The following is a 20324-nucleotide window of genomic DNA, read 5'->3' as shown; positions in this document are numbered from 1 at the left end:
CTAGCAAAACGAGCCTTCCTGGGTTCTCAAGGCCTGAGCCAAATAATTGCCCTTGGCTCACTGAAAGAGGTTAACATTTCCCGAAAGTTTTCCTTCTGACAGCCCAAAAGAAGCCAGAATGGAAGGTGTACAAGTAACAAGTGCAACAGAGATGGGTAGAGATGTGGACCCTCTTAGCTGGGTTGGCACAGGGCTGAGTGGGGCCAGATGGGGCTGGAGTGGGCCTGGTGCTGGGCCTGCGGGGTGGTGAGGATGGCCTTGCTGGGTGGCAGACCACTGGGCCGCATTTGGGGTACAGCAAAAGGGAGTTAGAGCCCCAGCAAGGCGTGGCACCAGGTAGTGAGGCCCTCCCCATTTGGAGTTCAGGCCACACCAGCTTCAAGCCTCAGAGGTGTGCCTACCTTGTGTCAGCCCTACCAGGGCATGAAAGTCGGGCCTCATAGCTCCTGCTGCCCAGGAAGCTTCTGGCTGCGAGTCCAGGTGAGAGACTCTGGCCGTGGAATGTTTGTCTTTAGGGTGCAGTCTTCCAGAGTCCCTCCACCCCCGATCCCAGCTGACCTCGTGTTTGGGGGTGTCAACGGGAAGGCATCTCTGACTGGGTGCCAGCATCTTCTCGGCACATCCAGTATCGAACACCGTCTGGTTCTCGTCCTTGTGACTCCAGTAGGGTTTTCCTGGTGCCCTAAGGTTGGTTTGAACGAAGCTTCTGGGAGATGTTGCCAATGGTAGCGAACCGTCGTTGAGCACTGACTGTGGTAGGCACTACGCTGAGCACTTTTTGCGTATTACGTCATTTAACCCTTGTAGCAACCTAGAAAGTAAATATGTCATCTGTGTCAGTTTTTACAAGGGAGGGAACAGGTTCAAGGAGGTTAAGTAAGTCTCTCCAAGGAGAGAATCTGCACAGTCAGACTCCGGAGTCACTAAACCCCTCTACCAGAGCCCCTTACTGCTGGTTTACATGAGAGCGGGAAGTGACTTGCTGAGTAAGGGGGGGATTAGGTGCTTTAATTTATGACTAGCATCAACTGATCACCTGGAGTCTGTAGCCCCACACCAGGTGGACACCGTACTAGCTGTGTGACCTTGGGCAAGTTACTTAACCTCTCTGGTTAATTTTCCTCATCTGCAAACTGGAGGGAGTACCTAACCATTGTAGGATTATTCTGGAAAACAAAGGAGTTACTATATTTCAGGGCTCAGCCTGACTCTTGGTGTACCATAAATGCTACATGAACTTTTGCTGCTGTTATGATTATCTTTACTGTCACTGGGTCAGGCAGCTCTCCGGGCCAGCACTGGGTGCCTCTCAGACTCGCATCTCAGTGTTTGCTTCTTACTGGCCCCACTGCAGCCAACGCTGTGCTCTTTCGGAGGCGATGAGAAGTTCAGCAGAGAAAGCAGCAGCCCGGGGTGATCCCAGACCTGGTTCCATTTCCGGCTCTGTTACTCTATGCTTGTGGGAACCTGGGCCAGTGTCCTCCCCTGTAAAATGGGGCGAAAAATGCATACCCACCTCAAGGGACTGTCGAGTGAATGAAGCACTATATACTCTGGGTGGACTGTCAGTGCTTTTAACATGTTGACTCTCTGATACTCTGGAGTTGTTCACACCGTTGATCAGGCTAAGAGCTATCTGCCTCATTATAATGTTATCGTATTACATATGTCCTTTTAGGCGCTTTGACTTTACTCCTCTGTCTTGGCAGAAGGATAACTTCTAACCTCATTTCACAGATAAGGAAACTGAGGTCCAGATCAGACATGACTGTCTGAGCCTGAGATAGAGACCCCATCTCTGATGGTCACTAAAGGTCCCGGTCCTTCTGGGTTGGAATTGGGGCGGAAGACTCTAAATGAGTCTTCTTCCTTCCATTCTGCCAGGGCCTGTCTTCCTCATTGGGTAGGGCTGGGTCAAGAGCTGGACAAGACATCAGAGCTCAGTGGTGTGGGGCCTCAAGACTGGAGACTGGCCTTGGACTCTCCAACCCTGATGTCTGAGGGTCCAGGTCCAAGCTGCTGAGCCTGCTGGCCTGGTGAGGATCCTTGGAGCCACCAGGCCCTGTGCGGCCAGCCACCCACCCACATGGCCAGAGAGAAAGGTCCAGGCTGCTTTCTCCAAGGCAGTGATAACCCGTGGGCCCAGTTCCAGGCGGGGATTGTGTAGGATTCTCTGTGCTCCAGAGGATTCCTGCGTTTCGGCAGACACCTCATTATCCCCGTCCGTCCCAGCCGGCTGTGTCCCAGCGCCTCTGTAATCACTCAGGCCCACGCCCAGCAGCCAGCCCAGGGCCAGGAAATCACTCCCCTCCCCTCCCCCGCCTTCCGCCGCCAGCCCAAAGCGGCGCCTGCAGCCACTTGCCCGGTGGACCTCCTGCCTGCCTAACGGTTCTCTCTCCTCCTCTGATTCTCCTCTCTCTCCTGCTGCTGCTTGCTCTCGGGGGACTCGGAAGTGTGGCTCTCCAGCTGGGCTGAGTCTCCCAAGAAGGACGTGACAGGTACTGCCCTGAGTGCATGTGTGTGAGCATGTGTGTCCGGGGGCACGCACGTGTGGGAGCCGGTGCCCGCCGGCCGCGGTCCGCATGCTTCCCTGTGATGCGTAGCAGCCCGTTGTCGGCATGCCGGCCGTCCCCTGGGCCCCCTCTTGCTCTTCCGCTAGCCGTACTCGCTGCCTTCCTTACAACCCTCTCTAGGCCCCAAGTCCAACCTTGGAGGCTTAGATGGGTGATGACCACATAGCACAGTGTGTAAACAGACGCATTTCGGACCCAGAGGTACGGGTTTGTTCCCAGCTCTGCCATGTCCTGGCTGTGTAAACTTAACCTCCCTCAGCAATGCACTGCCCCCTCCCAGGGAGCCTGGCACACAGAAGGTGCTCAGGGGATGGTGAGGCTACCATCATCCTGTACATGAACTCAGCTGGTCATCCCTGTGAGGTGGGCCAGCCAAAGATGGTCAGTCCCACTTCAGGCAGTTACCTTGAGGCAGAGAGCTCAAGTCTCAGCAGCCCCTCCCTGCCCCCAACCCAGCCTGGTTTCCAGGGGCCCTCACTGGGGAGCTGCAGCAGGTTAGGGAATCCTGTGACTGCTGTCACAGCCTCTGAGCCCCAGAGCTTAGAGCTGCCTCTGCCTCAGTGGCCTTGCCAGGCTTTGGGCTTTGTGGCCCAGGATTGGGCCTCAGGGACTTGGGCCTGTGCCTTGTGCCTAGGCAGAGCTGGGCTGGGGATCAGGGGCTTCCCTGGTCTTACTGGCCAGTGGGAGAGAAACCTAGACAGCAGGGTTCTCAGCTGCTAGAGGGAGATGGTGGCAGGCAGAGGGATGGGAATTCCAGAAGGTCTTCTAGGAGCCCCTCCATTTCTGAGAGTGCTACCTCACACACACACACGTACACGCGCGCGCGCGCACACACACACACACACGTACACGCGCGCGCGCACACACACACACACACACACACACACACACACACACACACACACCCATTCTGCCCAAACATGTAGCAGAGATTGAAGCTTGGGAGCTGGGGAACAAGGCAGAAGGGTCAGAGGGGCTGGGCCAGCCCCCACTGTCAGTCAGCCAGAGGCTTGGCCCCACCCCACCACAGCTGTGGGTAGGAACATGGGGGGTCGACGTTTTGGGAGGGGGCCAGAGGAGAAAGGCAACAGGCAGGAGGACCCCTTCCCTGACCCACGCTCCTTGCAGCCATCCTTCTAGTGTTGTCTGTGACGAGGGCCTGGGCCTGACTAATCACTGGGCTTCTGTCCCTTTTTCCCCTCTCCACGAGCCAGTGAGCCAGAACCCACTTGGCCCACAACTATACATTTTATTCATGAAACGTATAGCCTGGCCGCCCGGGGGCCTATGGAGGAGCCGGCAGGCTGAGTCCAGCCTGAGAGGGACCTGTTGTGAGGGGCTAGAGAGACCTTTGGTCGGATGCCAGGGTTTCGTGGGTGGGGGGGGAGGGGAGGGGGTCAAGGACAACATGGGGAGCCTGGGGTGGGGGCTATCACAGGGCTTGGCTTCTCAGGATGAGCCCAGCTGTTTGGAGTGAGAAGCTGAGGGGAAGCAGTGTGGGCTGGGAAAAACCAGCCAGACTTGGAGTTCAGGGCTGGAGTCTTGGGCAAGTTGCCAGCTTTCTCTGGGCCTTGGTTTCCCCACCTGGAATGTCAGAGAGTACATGAGACAGTAAGGGGCAGATGTGGGGGATCCTTGTAGGTAAGATTCCTCGGGCTGCATAGCCTGGCATCTCCCCCAGAGTGGGCCCAGGGGGCTCAGACCCGGTCTCTAGCTGGCAAGTAAACAGTGCTTGCCTGGAGGTGGGGTTGGACAGAGGCATGTTTCAGGGACACAACCACAGCCACCCTTTTCCTGGCACGTGTGGCCCTTGCCCTGAGCCACCTGCTGATTCTGAGGCTGCAGGGGAATCTGAAACCGTCCCGCTTCCCCCCAAATATCCCATTTCCTGTTTGTTTTATAAACACTGTCTGTAGTTTACTTAGGACATTAATCTTGTCACCTCATTCCATGCGCAGAACAGCCCATTGAGGTAGGTACTTGTACTGTACCTGTTTACAAATGAGGAAGCTAAAGCTCAGAGAGGTTAAGTGTCTTCCCCAGGGTCACAGAGCTAGTAAGGGCAAAGCAGGACTGGATCTCAGACTCGAATTTTATGCTTTCACATCATGAATTTCAGGCAGTTGAGGCCAGTGCCAGTCCTGGGCATGTACTCTCATCAGGGAGACTCTGGTCTAAAGCACACAGTCTGATTGGGGCACAGTGCCCCACAAGAAATCCAGCAGAGGACAGGAGTGAACGCTGCAGCTGGAAAAATCAGGTGACTCCTGGAGGGTCAGAGATGGTTAGGTAGAATTGGAGTTGGTAGAAGAAGGGAAGGCATTCCAGGCAGGGAGAAGAGCTAAGGCAAAGGCTTGGAAGTAAAAACCTACATAAAGCAGTGCGGTGGGCACACAGTGCCCTCAGTATACGTGTATTGAATCATGAATGTTGCCTGGGATGGCCCGGGGCGGGGGGGCAGTTATGTGTCAGGGAACTTGGGGGACTCAAATTGTCAGAAAGACTGAGCTTGAATTTGGCCTTTATTCTGGAGGCAACAGGGACCCATTGAAGGTGTTGGAGCAGAGGACTGACTTGGCAAAAGCCTCATTTAGAAGTTTAAGTTGGCAGCGAGGATCAGGCAAGAGCCAGGGGTCCATCCAGGTGGTAGTAGGAGGAATGCAGGTGTGAGGCAGGGCTCCAGGGAACTGCCAGAGCCCTAGCAGATCCAGCTAGGGGCTCTGAATAACAAGGGGCCCATCCCTGGATGAGACTGTTGCAAAGTCCCCTTCCAACCTGGGAAAGGGTCTCTCTCTAGAAGAAGAAGTACACCCCTTCACCATGCTTCTGTCAAACCCTTCCCATCTAAAGACCAGAGGCTCCATCCACTGCCCCTGCCCTTCCTCCTCCTTTGGGCCAACTTCTCCAGCCCCCAATTTTCCAGGCCTTGGCTGGGAGGGGATCCAAAGCAGCCTTTGTGGGATGACATCACCCACCGGCCCGCCTGCCGAGTGGTTTCTCATCTGGATACCTGCTCCCAGCTCATGCCTGCCCAGGCAGCCCTGGGCAGGCAACACCCTAAGAGGCAGATGCCAGAGTGAGCTGGGAGCCTGCATGTGCTGGGGGAGGGGAGAGCAGCCAGGAGCGCAGAGTGTCTGTGTGTCCATCTGTCCATCCCACAGCCTTTGGACTAGCTTCCAGGAAGTGCCATCGCCTGTCTTCTTGTGCTCTGGAAACCCTGGAGAACATTCTCTTAACTTTTCTACCTGTGTCCCAAAATGTCAGTCTTCAGAAAGCTTAGGCCAATTTTCCAAGGGGTTGGGGGGAGGGGGGCAGAATTTTTCCCCTCTTTGAAATCTTGCCTCAGATTTCCTTGGCTTGGATTAAAATAAGCTGAAGTCTCTCCATTCCCCATCACCCCTGCTTGTCCTCTCTAGCAGCTTCTGGCCACAAGCTCGTCACTCCTTGCTCCTCTGTCCTCTGTTTCCCCATCTACCCTTTTTCCTTTACATGGTTGTCTAGCTTCCCTGAATTTCAGAGGTGAGGCCTTGCCTGGTTTATCTGTATTGGCTCAAAACAAACCACTAAATCACTCTGTTCCTATCTCCGCCCATTTGTTCATTTCATTCATTCATTTTGCAAACACTTGCTGAATGCCTGCTACCTGATGGACCCTGTGGTCTGCCCAACAGATGTAGCAGCAGTCAACGAGGAACCCACACTCCAGTCTCTATTAAACACCAACCTTGTGCCAGGTGTGTGAAGATAGGGTGAGGCAGGGTCCCTTTGGAAACCGAGGATCAGTGGCAGTCTGTAGGTGGCAAATGGTAGAGAAGTTCAGAAGACAAGAGACCGTGTCTGGTGAGCTTGGGTTCAAGTCCCAACTGTGTGACCTTAGGAAAATTGCTTACCTTCATGAGCCTCAGTCTGCCTATGTGTAAAATGGGTCTTTGACAGATCCTACCACATAGAGTTGTTGTGAGGATCCAGTGAGAGGGCAAAATGATGCAGTCAGGTGCTTGGCATAGTGCTGACCGTGAGTGAGCACTGAGGGCCTGCTGTTAATTGTCAGTATAATCTGGGCTCTTGGGATTTGGAAGCTCTCTAAGCCTCTGGGAACTCCTCTTTTCTGTTTGTATCGGGAGTTTTTCTTTCCCACAAACTGGAAGGGGAGCCGCTGTGTCTCACAGGGCAGGGGCTGGCCCTTTTTGTGTTGGGTGCACTGAAGAAGTGCTCTTGGCCACAGGGGCACTGGTGTCCCCCCAGGGGCACAGTGGGAGGGAGCCTCTGTCAGCACCATGCCTGGTGGGAAGGGACAGGCTCAAAGGCTGGCCCCATCTGAGTGCAGAATGGGTTGGCCCTGCTGCCCAGCTGTTGGTCGCATTTCTGCCTGAAATACAATCCTGGCTTTAGTAGAGCTGTGCATGTACACATCCATGTGGCAGGGCTCGGCAGGGACAGGGTCCCTTCCTGGTCTCCAAAGGGCCGAGCTGGGGCTGTAGGGCCTGCACCCTATGGGAGGAAACCACCAGGGGTAGTGGGTTTCTTTCCTTCCATTGCTCCCCGCCCTGGGTTGGATGGAGCCTTCTTCATAGAAAGACCCAAAGGTCTAAGCAGTGCTTCTCTCCCCTGGCCATGCACGGGAACCATGGGAGAGGAGGGGGTTCTAAAAAATGCCCCAGACCAATTAAAGCTGGACCTCTGGAAGTGAGACCCAGGCATCAGTATTCTTTAAAAGCTCCCCGGGCAATTTTGTGGGACCAAGTTGAGGATCATTGTGTTAGAAGAATGGGTGTCTAGAAATAGAAATCAGCGGCCATTCTGTAATGGAAAGAGAGATGGGCTTGAACCTGAAACACTGTTTGGTTCTCTCCATGGCAGCTGTGTGAGCTAAGGCAAGTGTCTTGTCCTCTCTGGGCCACTGGGTTGTCTTTTGTGAAATGGGAAGGTGAAAAGGATAAAATGGGACAGTGTCCATGCCTGACACAGAACGTTTGCCAAGTTAGACTCAGGTGTGTAACGAATGTGGCTGTAGGCTAAAGCATCAGGGAACCATATGGGACCCAGGGGCCCTCAGCCATTACTGTAGCCTTGCAGGTGGTGTGAATTCCCCAGCCTTCCAGGAGATTGGCAGGTATATAGGATGGTAGATACATAGTTAAAGTGTGCTAGACATTCCCTTTGGGCTGGGGGTGGTCTGGAAAGGCTTCCTGTAGGAGGTAACCAATAGGTCTCTGGTTTGTGGATCCTTTCAGCTCCTGGCAGGGCAGGTCCTGTTTTAGGCGTTTCGTCTGCACCTCCACCCCTAGTGGTGGTGATGGAAATAGTGAGATATGGAGAGGTTTAAGCAGCATGTCCACTGCCACACAGCCAGGAAGCCAAGACGGGCACCCAGTCTGTCCACCTTTCAGCCTGGTGCTTGCTTAATGAATATTGCACTGGTCTGCTGACTGAGAGGGACAGAGAAGTTGCTTGCTCCTGGGAGCTCCAGCCCTCCTGCCCTCCTTTTGCAGAGCCCCACCTTTTGACCCCCTCAACTGCCAGAGAGGGTGGCTGGAGGCTTCCTGGAGCCTGACCACAAGGCCCAGCCCTAAAAGACAGAGGGAGACTGAATCAGTCTGCATGTGGCCGGAGTGAAGCAGGCCTAAGACTGGTCTGTCTGCACCAGGCCCTTGGGCTCTGTGGCAGCGCCTTGGTGAGCCGAGGGGCAGACGGAGCCGAACTTGAGGAAAAGCTGGCAGGGGGCGGGCTGGGCTCACCGGCTGCTGGCGCTGGGACTTTCTTCTTGGGTTTCAAGTAAACAGTCTCGGCCCTCCTCCCCCTCCCCTGCCTCCACCCCTGGCTCCTCATTCGATGGGTCTCATGTGTTTCTATTTAAGGGTTGCGAGTAAACCCCAGTGATTGGCGGCCTCAAACCCTCTTGACTTCTCGCCTGGGCCCGGGCTGTGGAGACTTCTCTCCTGCTCGCTCCCTCTCCCTCCCGAGGGGAGGACCGCTGCCTCTCTTTTTCTCTGGGTTCACAGGGGCTGGGGGAGAGGCACGAGCCCTCCTCCTTGCCTTGCCTTTCTCCCTCTGCTCTGCTCGGCCTCAGCCCTCATGGGCGGCCCTCCCGTCCCGCCCCTGCCGGCCGAGGGGTCTGGGGAGACCACGTCCGCACCAGGCCTCTCCTGCTGCTCGCTCGTGCCGGGCTGTGACTGACTCATCGCAGCGGCAGGCTCTTCCTCTGAGTTTCCAGGGCCTCCGCTCGTCCCCGGCTGTCCCCCCCCCTCCACTCCGGCCCGGCTCCCCATGTCCCCCGGTCCCCGCGGCGCAGCGGGCCGGTGTGGGGCCTTGCTATATGGCCTGTCCTTGGGGCCCGGAGAGCTGCGAGCCCTGGCTGTGGGCGGCCCCTTGGAGCGGCAGCGGCGCTGGCGACGGAACAGCCTCCCCCGAGGCCGATGGACAGGGGGCGCCCCGGCCGCGGGGCCATGGCCGGCCGCTGGCTCACCGCGTGCTTTCTGCCCTCGCCAGGTGCCGACACCAACGCCGAGCCCATGATCCTGGAACAGTACGTGGTGGTGTCCAACTATAAGAAGCAGGAGAACTCGGAGCTGAGCCTGCAGGCCGGGGAGGTGGTGGATGTCATCGAGAAGAACGAAAGCGGTGAGTGCCCAGACGGCCGCGCTGGCTCCCGGGACGGATGGACGGACAGACAGACAGACAGACAGACGGACTGACGGTTGGCTGGTTTTGTTCCCTACCTCCTCCCCCACCTCTGCAGCTGTACGTTATTTCCATCTGGTGGGGAGAGGGCCGAGGAGGCTGAAGTTTCCCCTGTTGGTTTGGGCTGCAGGCCAGCACTTTGCCTGGTGGTGGAAGAATGTCTCTCCAGCTCGGGGAAATTAACCGGCTTGTGTGCATGCAAGGGCAGGGTGGCAGCCGCCGGTGCAAGGTTCCCAGCCTCTTTTCAGGGTCCCCGTGCCCACTGAGGCCACAGGAAAGGTAGCTCCCAGCTCGGGGGCACCTTAGGGCAGCGTCCCCTGTTGGCACCATTGTCCAAGCCAGGGTCCAGGCAAAAAGACTGGGCTCTGTGGCCGCTGACTCTCTGGTGGGGAAAGCAGGCCACGACGTCACTGTAAGGGCCAGGGTTCTTGGGCCCCTGGCGCCTTGTCTGAGGAAAGGCCAGGCCTGTGGGGGTTGGCTAGTGTCCGGGTGGAGAGCTGACTGCCCGTGCAGAGCTGAAGGCTGCCAGGACCTGGGAAGAGGGCCCAGGCAAGGGGATAAGGGAGCCAGGGAGGGCCCCACAGCAGTCGCCCTGTCCTTGCAAGCTGAGGCTTTGTCTCATCCGGGACCTGCCGATGGCTATCTGGGGCCCCTGGTTGCACGGTTCTCACCAGGTGAACACAAGTGCCTTGGTGCCCTTGGCAGCAGACATCTCTGCAGGTGGAAAAAGGGAGGGCCTGGGTCTGTCTGAGGGGCAGGGCCGGGACATCCATTAGCGGTTTCCCCATATCCTGCTGGGGCTTCAGTTGGTTCCTAGGGTGTTTTGTTTTGGTTTCAGTTAGCTGCCAGGGAAGGTCCCTTGCATAGGATCCTCTTTGGGCTGTATTTGGACACTCCCAGAGGGGAGGGGCCTGTTTTCCTTTTCCTGTCCGACTCCCTTCCCTTCCAATATTTTGAACCCTGAAAGGAAGGTCGACCAAACGGTGACTGTACTCCCTCTGTAGACAGAGTAACTGAGGCACAGATGGACTGTGGGGAAGTGAGTTAGTGAGTGACCTCAGGGCAAAAGCAGAACAGAATGGGGGCATTCCCAGGCCCCCGATTCCTATGCCTATGGGCAGCAAGTAGCTGTAGAGATGCTGAGGAAATCCCAGCAGGCCTCCTGGGGGAGGTGAGCTCAGCTTCCTGCTGCAGGAGGCTCAGGAACTGTGCTCCCTTGAGAACAGACCTGTGATACTAGCACAGGTCTGACTCCTGGCCCTCCTGGGTCTGGGGTCTTCACAGACCCTTCAGAGAGGTCAGGCTTTGTCATTGTACCTGGTGTCATTGGCAAGGTGGTTGGCAGTGGCATTCCCCACCCCGTGGAGCTACACCCCTAGCTTAAGGCGTGAGCCTTTCACCCCCAGGTGCCCACACTGGTCTCTTTCCTGCATAGGTTTTGTCTTCAGCCTTTGTCACAGTACCAGGCCTACCTCCCCAGCCCCACTTCCCATGCCTGCCCCAGGGAAGCAGGCATTGTCACAGGGGCCTGGCTCTGGAAACCCTGAGTACCTCGAGAGCCAAAGGAAGGGATCTCTGGTGGTAGAATTGGAGGCAGCAGCTGAGACAGATGTTTCTGGAGCTTGCTCCAAGGGGAAAAATGGGCCCACTTCTCTACATAGGGTCAGGGCTGCTCAGAAATAGAGTTCTGGCTTAGGGAGCCTTGTGCCATTTCACCTGCCTGTGTCACCAGTACGGCTATATAGCCCAGCAGGAGGAGTGAGCCCCCATGTTTCTGCACACCAGCCACTGGCCAGGATGGGGAAGACCCCCACACAAAAGGAAGTCCACATGCTCGAGACTGATTCCCAGGGGCAGACATCCTCCCTCTACCTTCCCATCCCACACTCAGGACCCTAGGAATGCTTGGAAGCCCTGCCTAGCCCTGGGGGAGAGCGCACCTGGAAAAAGTGTAGAGGCACCTCCTCTTCTGAGGAGTCCCGATGGCTGTGTGAGGGGGGCTCCAGCAGCCTGACTCCCCAGAGCAGTCCAATCTGACACACACCCCCTCTGAGGGAGCTGCTGGCCCTAGAAGCAGGATTCTGCCCCACCAGTGGCTGAGGCTGGGTAGCTTCAGATCCCTTAATTCCTCTGGGCCTCTGTTATCCCTTCTGTAAAATGGAGATAATTTGGTGGCTGTTTGGAAACAGGAACTGGAGTAATGACCTCCCTGAGCCCTCTCCCAGGTCTGAACTCTGTGGCTGGGAGACTGTGTAGGGCCCTAGGTGTCTGGTAGAGAGCCTCCCTTGAGGTGGCTTTTTGACTTCTCTAGGACTTTTGTGTCTTTATTCTTGGTGGAGATTACTGCTTAGCAGCAGATGTCTGCACAGGGACCTTGGAGTGCTATGTCCACCATGCAAACCCACACTGTCCATTGCTGTCAGAAACCGGGAGGCCTGGAGTATACAACCAGTTTAACTAGAGAATCTAAGTGGGTGGAGAGGAGAAAGCAGAAGGACCAAACTGCAGATCCTTGGGACAGTGGTGTCCCACTTCAAGGAAGCTGGGTGGCTGAGGTGGGGGAGGGGAGGCGTGTTGTGCATCCTGTAAGCTGGCTTTGGGAGGAGTGGTGAGTGAGGCTTTTGAACTCTGTAACAAAGACCCAATTGTTATGCCTCTGACCTTGGGACACAGTGGGCGTGTTGAGGCATTTCCACTCCAGTGGTTGGGGCAGCAGCCCCAGTTAGCACCATTCCCCCCTGTCCCCCTGCCCAGGGCCTTGCTTTGCCCACCAAGAGCCAGGACTCTGCCTGTGTCCCCTTCTCTCTTGGCTGGAAGTTTCTCAAGTAGAGTGTTCGTAGTGTCCACCAGCCTTTGGCTCTGCCTGTTCATCCAAGCCCTCTGGCTGGGACCATAGCCAGCAAGTGATTTGGGGTATCGTTGTGCCAGCCCCCAGCTTTGGGGGATGTAATCTCCTTGGTCTAGAGAGAGATGTGTCTGGAAGGCAATTCAGAGTCAGTAAAGAGTAAACGCCAGGGGCCATTTCATGAGTATCATTTTAACAGAATCAGGGAATGACCCTATGCGGTAGAAGGCCCTTTAACAATTTTGTGGCTGAAGTAACAGGCTAAGAGGTTAAGTCATTTTCTTCGAGTCCAACAGCTGGGATCTCTGCCCTCTACAGAGGACATAGGAGGAGGGTGAGAACCGTCCCATCCCGGGTAGGATCACCAGGAGCTGGTGGCGTTGCATGTTGGGGGAGAGACGGGCTGGTTGAGATGACCACAGGTCTCCCTGTAACATCGTTGAAGGAGGAGGACTCTGTGTCCCACCTTCCAACATGGTGGTCATAGGTAGTGGGAACTCGTGTTGTTAATTGTTCCTTTGAACTTGGGGGCAAGCGCCAGCTGAGAGGATCTCAGGAGGGTGCCCACTGCACCGAGGACAAGCCTATTCCAGGGAATGTAGGTGGGCAGAAGTCAAGAACACCCAAAGTGGGTGGCTTCAGGGAAAGCCTTTTTGATCAAGCAGTGGGCCTGGGGCCCAGCCAGAAAGGACTCTTTTTCTCCTTTGATAAACAGGGACAAATCTCGCAGAAAGATTCAACAGCTTTGCTTGCTTTGACAACCAGCAAGGTTGTGCAACAGCCACTGTTGTCTTGTCCTTGGGAACCCCTCCACCCTCTACCCTTCACATACACAGCATCCCCTGAGATGCCTCCTTTGTAGGACATTCTTGTGCCCCAAAGACCACACTAGCTTCAGCTTCATGCAGCTATAATCAGGTGGGATATCTTGTAGAGTGGTGATGGCAAGGTCTCCGTTGCTCTGGTTGCTGATCTGCAACTTGCCAGGATTGCTTCCTCCTTCTTAGGAATAAAGGTCGGGGGAGGATGTGAGGATATGAGTCAACAGATGGCTCATTGTTTTCCTGCCTCACCTTTCCTTCTCTGAGTCTTCGTTTCTATCCTGGTATCAGCATGATAACCCTGGGAGTTCTCACACTTCCTCAGGGGCACATAGCTATAGGACTAGCATCAAATCATGCTGGCAAGGAATTTTGAGCTCCTCTGGTCCACCCAGGTGAGAAATTGTACAGGTGACAAAACTGAGCCTTGGGGAGTCTGCACATCTCAGTCTCCTCCAAAATCAATGCTTTGGTACCAACTGAGTAGTGAGCAGAGGACAGAAATCCACTCAGACTTGCTCAAGAGACTACTGAAAGGATGCAGGGAAATCTCCCTGAACCCAAGGATGTGAGGGGCATCCCAGCCTCACAGGAGCTGGGAACCAGAAAGTCGGCACAAGCCAGATCATCTCTCTGTCTCTCTCTTGGGTGTACCATATAGATTTAAAGCCCCCCTGCAGTCTTCTCACTGCAGACCAACCTCCATTCCCTTCCTGTTCACTTATAACAGCAGCCCGTTCACCTGCTATTGCTCTGTCAGGACCAGACTACATGGCTTTTCAGTTGAGACAACTGCCACCAATGGACTGTGGCTCCTGGTTCTCGGAGTTCAAAATTTCAAGTTTGAATCTGAATCTGATTGGTTACTGGCCAGCCAATCAGCAGACCTTCCATGAGGTGGCCAGCCCCAGGCCAATCAGCTGTGTCCAGAAGTGTCATGGGGTATAAATCTGGCTACCTCACCAGCCTCCTCAGCAGTGGCTGGTGGAGAGCAGCTTTTAAAGAAAGGAGATGCAGAGGGGTAAAGTACCCTAAAACATGTTGGGCTGCAAACTATTTACTTGTTCAGCAGCTGTGTGTGTGGTGGAGAAACAAAGAATCAGGAATCTGAATAGTAGGTTGAAGATCGAATATTACCCTAACTTTGTGATGTAAATAGGAATCACTTTGTTTCCTCATGAGTAGAAGGGGGCAGTGATAAACACTGCGTGGGCTTTTGCGCGAGGGGGCTAATAAAGTAGAACCATTTATTATTTGCTAAATATATTTATTATAAAGACAAACTGATAAGCTTTCAGATTTTTGTGTCATATGATAGTTTTGTATCGACAAAGATACTGCATTCTTCAGCCATATATTTTGTGAGTTAGAATTTCTTTCTAACACTGAGGTTGTATCTCTTCTGTGATTTAGCTGTTTCTTCTTGAACATTGTTATAGCTGGTTCCAAGTGAGCTTCTTATAAGGGAGAATCTACATAGTGTTCATTTATTCACTCATTCGTTTATTTCACAATTCTTGAATACCTCCTTTATCCCAGTCCCCATGCTAGTTTGGTGCGTACCCATAAGGTTCCTGCCTTTATGAAGCTTAGGCTCTAATCGATGTGAGCATTCTGGGTACTTAAGGGGTGGACTGTATTGTCAGGCTGGGGTGGCTTCACCGAGTTTACAGTGTCTTCAGTGGACTTCTCTTATGTATCTTCTATGTCTTCTGCTTAGATTATGTGCTTACTAAGAAACCACCTGACTGCTAATTCAGATTGCCACGCTACCCTACAAAAGAGATAACCCAATAAAGATAGGATAGGCTGTTTCTAGAAAGGCAGGTTAATCACAGTCTGCATTGCAGACTATCTCTGGCAGGCAGGTGTCGTCCGCTTTGCCTGCGAGGGAAAGGGCCACAGAGCATAGATCCAGGATCAAAAGCTAGCATCCTAATTCTGCCTTGGGCCCCCTCAGCACAGCTTTATATATTGCAGACTAGAGATTGTTTTGAGAATGGGATTGCAGGACAGCCTAGCAACGTAAGATATGGCTTCAACTTAGACAAGCCTGGTTTTCATCTTCACTTGGTACTTGCTGGTGGTGAGTCTGGGAAAGTTACTTGGGTCTCCTGAGCATCAGTTTCCTTGCCTTTAAAATGGGCATAATTGTACCCACAGCTATAGGGTCAATGTATGCTGATTTGAAAGGAATTCCGTGCTTAGTACAGGGCCTGGCACACAGGAAGTGCTCAGGACGTGCTGGTCGCCAGGAAGACTGCTGGACTAGGGCAGCTATGCCACAGATTGATCTTGGCGCCCACAGTAGGCCAGTTTTCCTCTATGGCCTCCATTTCCCGGCCTGGCCAGAGAATGGATTGCACTCAGTAGTGTTAAGGATTCCCTCGGCCCTGATAGTTTGCAAGGTGGGTAGGGCAAGCAGGGAGCTTGCTGCAGGGTAGTGAAGGCCAGAAACCATGTTGGAGACCAGAGTCGCAACTTTGGAGCCCTGGCTTGGGTAGCTGTCCTTGCCCCAGTCTGTGACAGGAAAGGAGTTGGAGAAAAAAGTAAGTTCCCATTGGTGACCCAGAGACCATACCCTCACAGGGCCACAAGCTTCAAACAAGGCTGAGGGAAGAGGAGTGGCTCACCCATGACATCCTCATGCTGGCTGTCCCGCAGTGACCCTGTTGCGTGGTGCAGAGCTGAAGCACTGGGGGTGGTAGGAGACTAGCAGAGTCAAGGAAGCCTGCCTGGAGGAATTGGAGGCATCACGCTGGGCCTTGGAAGGAGGTTAGGTAGGCAGAGATGCAAAGGAACTCTAGGTCCACATGAAGGGGTGGAGGGGCGCGCCTGGTGGGGCCACCTCTGGCGGGTGCGTCCTGATGAAGAAAGTGGAAGCTGGGCGGCAGTGGAGGGGGAGGAAGGATGGGGCCATGGGAACAGGTGAGCAGGAGAGGGACGTGAGGATGTGGCACTTGAGGCAAGCAGTCCTAGCTGTGGGGAGGAAGGTGGCAGGGGAAGGTGTGTCTGGGAACCAGAAGTCGCTCTTCCCTCGAGTGAGCTGTTGTCCGGGAGGCGTCCCAGGGCTTGTCAGCCCTGAGCACTGCCAGCCACCCGGCTGGAGCCAGCTGCCAGACGGCTGGGTGGAACAGTAGCCACCAGGGTACTCTCTTGTCTTGCCTCCGCCTGTTCAGGCAGGACGAGTAGGGTGGCCGGTCACTCCCACCTCACATTGGCTCTGTGGACCTGTCGTGTCCCAAACTCCTCTGAGGCCATCACCCTGGAGTAGTCATTTCTGACCAAAAGATGTGTTTTGGTGGTGACCTTGGAAATCCAGCTGACGTGCCAGTGTGACACCAGCTGCTCCTCTCAGCCCCGGGGCAGCACAGCTTGGCTGCCTTCCCTTTTGGGGGGCACACAGGTTTGCACTGAGTTTGCACGGGCATCTCCAAAATGCTGCTTTTCTGGGTTTGAACACCAAGGGAATACTTAAACCACACACTGCCCAGACCCCAGCAAGGCCCATCTTCACGCGAGCCGTCATCACTAAACCCCTATTATTTGACCAGGTGCCAGGCTGCGGCCCAGAGGTGAAGGAGGCCCACATGGTCCCACCCTCACGGGGCTCCCATGTAGTGGTGAGATGGTCACAAGTAAACCAGGAAAATAATTGGAGATTTTGAAAAGCGCAACACAGGAAATAGAGCACTGTGACCCTCACGTGAATAAACGGCGAGAGTGGGGGTAATCATGTGGCCAGGGAAGGCCCCCCTGAAGGCCTTCTGTGCTGAGAATGCGTGGAGCTCGGTGGGCAGAGAAAAAACCAGATTGGTTTGGGGAGCACGGTGGCGAGTGAGGGCAGAGAAGGGGGAGAGGCCAGGTGGTACCACGGCAGGGCACATTCTACATACAACAGCCACCGCGTACCTGGTAGGAGTCTTGCAGTGTAGCCACCAGGTGACCCCACTCCCCTCCCCGGATATACCCTGGCCCAGGTGCCCAGGAAGCGGGCACCACCGGACATCCCCTGCCCGTTACCAACGCGCACACTCATGCAGGACCTTTCGCCAGTAGGAGCGACAGGTCTCACTGCACAGCTGAAGCACAGGGAGAGAGTTCCCCACACAGCATTCCCTCCGCTCTTACATAACAGATTTCCACCCTGCCATTGTGGCACTTTCTGGGGAGTATAATTTGTCAGGACCTCAGGGAATTTGGGCTGAGTAATTGCCCCTTGTTTCTTCCCCCCAGATGAACCCGTGGCTGTGTGATACTACATTCTCAGCAGTTGGGTTTTCACTAATCACTCGTGGTAGTGGGGTTTACCGCCCTCCTCTCTATCAGCATCTTTTCAGATTCCGTAACCTCACCCTCTGGGCTCCCAGTGCTGGCCTGCACTCCCTGGTCTCCTCACAGGAAAGCCAGGGTGACCCAGTTTAGCTGGTCGCCCTGTGATGCTTGGTGGGAGCCAGTGTCCCCCGGGACTAAGTGGAGAGCAGCTCGTGGCTCATGGAAGCCCCAGCTTTACTTCTACCTATGTTTAAAATGTGCTTTAGGGAATTTTGGGGGGATTTTTGTTTGTTTCATTTAATCGTCTCAGCCTCCACTTCACATTTCCCTTCTTAGGCATGCGCTTTTTAGGCTCATGCTGAAATATATTTGCCTCCCTTAAGCTTTTATTGGACTAAATTGTGGGGAAGTGGCCCAGGCTCCACGGGAGGTGAGTGAAAGCCAAACTAAGAGAAAGCGTCTGCCAAGGACTGGCCATAAAGTGAGCGAGCCACAAGTAGGTTTTTGAGATTGGTGTGCAGATCTCTCTCTTCTGTTACACCTGGCCCATCAGCATTGCCATGAGTGGCCCTTGAATCACCATGTCCCAGAACCTTGTGGGTTTATTTCATTTTATTTTTTTAATGTTTACTTATTTTTGAGAGAGAGAGCATGGGTGGGAAAGGGGCAGAGTGAGAGGGAGACACAGAATCCGAAGCAGGCTCCAGGCTCCCAGCTGTCAGCACAGGGCCCGACGTAGGGCTCAAACTCCTGAACCGCGAGATTGTGACCTGAGCCGAAGTCGGACACTTAACCAACTGAACCACCCAGGCGCCCCATAAACCATGCAGTTTATAAAACATATTAGTAAGACAAAGGGCAAATGCTGGCATTGTGCTTCTCAGAGGTGGAAATTGAAGCCCAGAGAGGTTAAGTGACTTGCCCCAAGGTTGCACAGCTGGAAGGTGGGGTGTGGACTTCCAACACATGCCATTTATCCACTGTTTGGAAATCTGGATGTTTGCATTTCTCTTCCTTGTAGATTTAGAGAGCCATGCCCCTGAGTGCTCTGCTGTGTGAGTTCCCCAGGCCACAGAGAGCAGGGGAACAGAAATCAGTCCTGCTGAAGCCCTGTCTGGGATAGGAGAAAAGTAGTCCAAAGGGAAGTTTCTTGCAGAAGAGTCATGTGCATGCTTCAGTGTTTGGCTCAGCCAGGTCCGTGGGCCAGGGCTGAACTGGATGGGTAGATGAGTTAGGGGCATTTGTGATTTCCCCAGAGATCTGCTCACCAGGGCCCTGGTGGGTGGGGCTGAGGGTGTGCAGGCAATGCTGGGCAGGACCCCAGCCCTCTCTGCCTTCTTCTTTGTCCAAATAAACAATGTCCTGCCCCCTCCCCTTAACCTCACCAGACCCAAAGAAGAGCTGCCTCTGCCTCCTTCTCCCCCTCCCACGACATCTTTAATCTCAGCCCTATTTGAGTGACCTCCTACATGCAGGAAATGCTTCCATACGCTGTGGTTTGCTTATTCAGTCACCAAATAACGTACCTACCGTGTGCCCAGCACTGGGGTGTAGCATTTGACAAGAAGCAGCTGTCCCTGTCTTCCTTCCTGTCACTGAGGGGATGGCATTCTAGGGATCCCTCTTGCCTGCAAGATAAAGGCCCAGATGCAGTGAGTCAATCATTTTCACAGTATACCTGCTAAATGCGAGGCAGAAAGCACAGTGTAGCTGGGGTTCTGTGGTGTCGTGGAGAGGACAGGGAGGGCAGGACCAGAAGGCTATGGGTCTTCATGAATACTGTTGGGTTCAGAGATGGGACAGTGCCTGGTCAGGGCAGTCTTCTGGAGAAGATGGGCCTTGAGCAAGTTGCTGAAGGAGGAGGGGGCTCCAAGCCGAGTTGAGTCAGAATGACACCTTCCAGGGCGCAGAGGGTGGACACAAACAAGTATAATCTGGCCGCCGTGTCTGAGGCTGCCTATGGGAAAGTTTTCACCCAGCAGGGAACAGGCTGGGGGTGTGTGTCAGGGGCCTCAAAGGGCCCCAAATGTCAGGTGAAGGAGAGATTTCCCCCTTTCTTTCCCGCCAAGCTGAGGGAGACCTTTCTGACGATCTGCCCAAACCTCTCCTTTGTCAGAAGAAGAACAGAGCCTGGAAAAGTGAAGCTCCTCGCCAGTGTCATGTGGCGAGTTCATGGCTGTGCTGTGGCACAGCTGTGGACCACTGGTGTAGAGGTGGCTGTCTCCGAGGCCCGCTGGCATCTCCCAGCATCACTGAGGTCTTGCCACCCTCTCTAGGCTGGCCACACCCCATCTTGCCCCTGGCTGGCTGACTGAGGCTCCCTGACCCTGGGCCCTCAGCCCTGGTGCTAAAGCTGGAGCCTAGAGGCAGGCCCCAGACTCAGAGGTGCTTCCTACATGCTCTTAACACCGTATGTTCAAACACTGATTTTTCAAACATGGTGACTTCCTTCCTGCAAGATCATCTTCAGATGCCTCACCTTGAAAATATGGACTCCCCGCCGTTTAGCGACCCCACTTCTCTGGGCAGTTCCACTGGCTGGCTGTGGTCTCCCCCCAGACCAGAGGCTGTGCCTCCTCGGCCCCTCTTGTACCTCCCTAGGAAGGTGTTGAGGTCGCTGTTGAGGTTGGCCAGGCATCCAGTCCCCGTGTTTCTGGACACTCTGTCTTCTCTTGTTTGTTTTCTGTACTTCTAACTGGCGCCCTTGCAAGGCCCCAGCCTTCTCTCTGCTCAGCGTGCTCACCGTCTTTTGATTACCACAGGAGTTTGAGCTGCTGTGGTCAGGATGCATGTGCAGCAAGGCCTGGGTCTCGGGTCCTACAGGCTTCTCCCAGTCCTGGCCTGGCCATGTGACCTCCCTGTGCTCTGGGGGACTTTCTGCCAGTTCCAGCCACCCACTCGAGCCACTGGCTCAAGGGATTGCCACTTGGCACAGTGCTTAGGGTGTCATCTCAACGGGCAGGGCGGTGCTATGCCCTCATGGAAGGAATGCCAGGCTTTATATAAAAGAATCTCAGGTCAATCTAGGTTCCAAGCTCAGTTACCCACTAACCAGGTGGCCTCTCTGAGCATCACCTTCCCTCATAGAATGGAAATGTGATCGGGAGTGAAGACAGTGGCCACGGTTCT

General features: G+C 54.6%; 1 protein-coding gene and 1 long non-coding RNA gene across 11 annotated transcripts in view; one reads left to right on the top strand and one right to left on the bottom strand.

Moving 5' to 3' along the window:
* SH3PXD2A (SH3 and PX domains 2A) overlaps positions 1 to 20324 on the top strand; it is a 242693-nt gene that overhangs the window by 175410 nt on the left and 46959 nt on the right. For 8 of the 10 annotated variants that reach the window (XM_086680773.1, XM_086680770.1, XM_086680775.1 and 5 more), the window contains 2 exons: positions 2454 to 2498; positions 9063 to 9194. In XM_086680773.1, coding sequence (XP_086536899.1) covers positions 2454 to 2498; positions 9063 to 9194 — 177 coding nt within the window. The remainder of the gene's footprint in view (positions 1 to 2453; positions 2499 to 9062; positions 9195 to 20324) is intronic. The other 2 variants (XM_086680771.1, XM_086680779.1) reach the window with 1 other exon arrangement.
* LOC147576139 (uncharacterized) lies at positions 12317 to 13753 on the bottom strand. The gene is made up of 2 exons (XR_015241804.1): positions 13663 to 13753; positions 12317 to 13101 (listed from the first exon to the last, which is right to left on the bottom strand). It is a non-coding gene; the product is annotated as an uncharacterized LOC147576139 (long non-coding RNA).

The sequence above is a fragment of the Puma concolor genome, chromosome D2 (genome assembly GCF_028749965.1).
Source record: "Puma concolor isolate L17-30 chromosome D2, mPumCon1.1.hap2, whole genome shotgun sequence".
NCBI lineage: Eukaryota > Metazoa > Chordata > Mammalia > Carnivora > Felidae > Puma > Puma concolor.
This window is presented reverse-complemented; position numbering and strand designations above follow the sequence as displayed.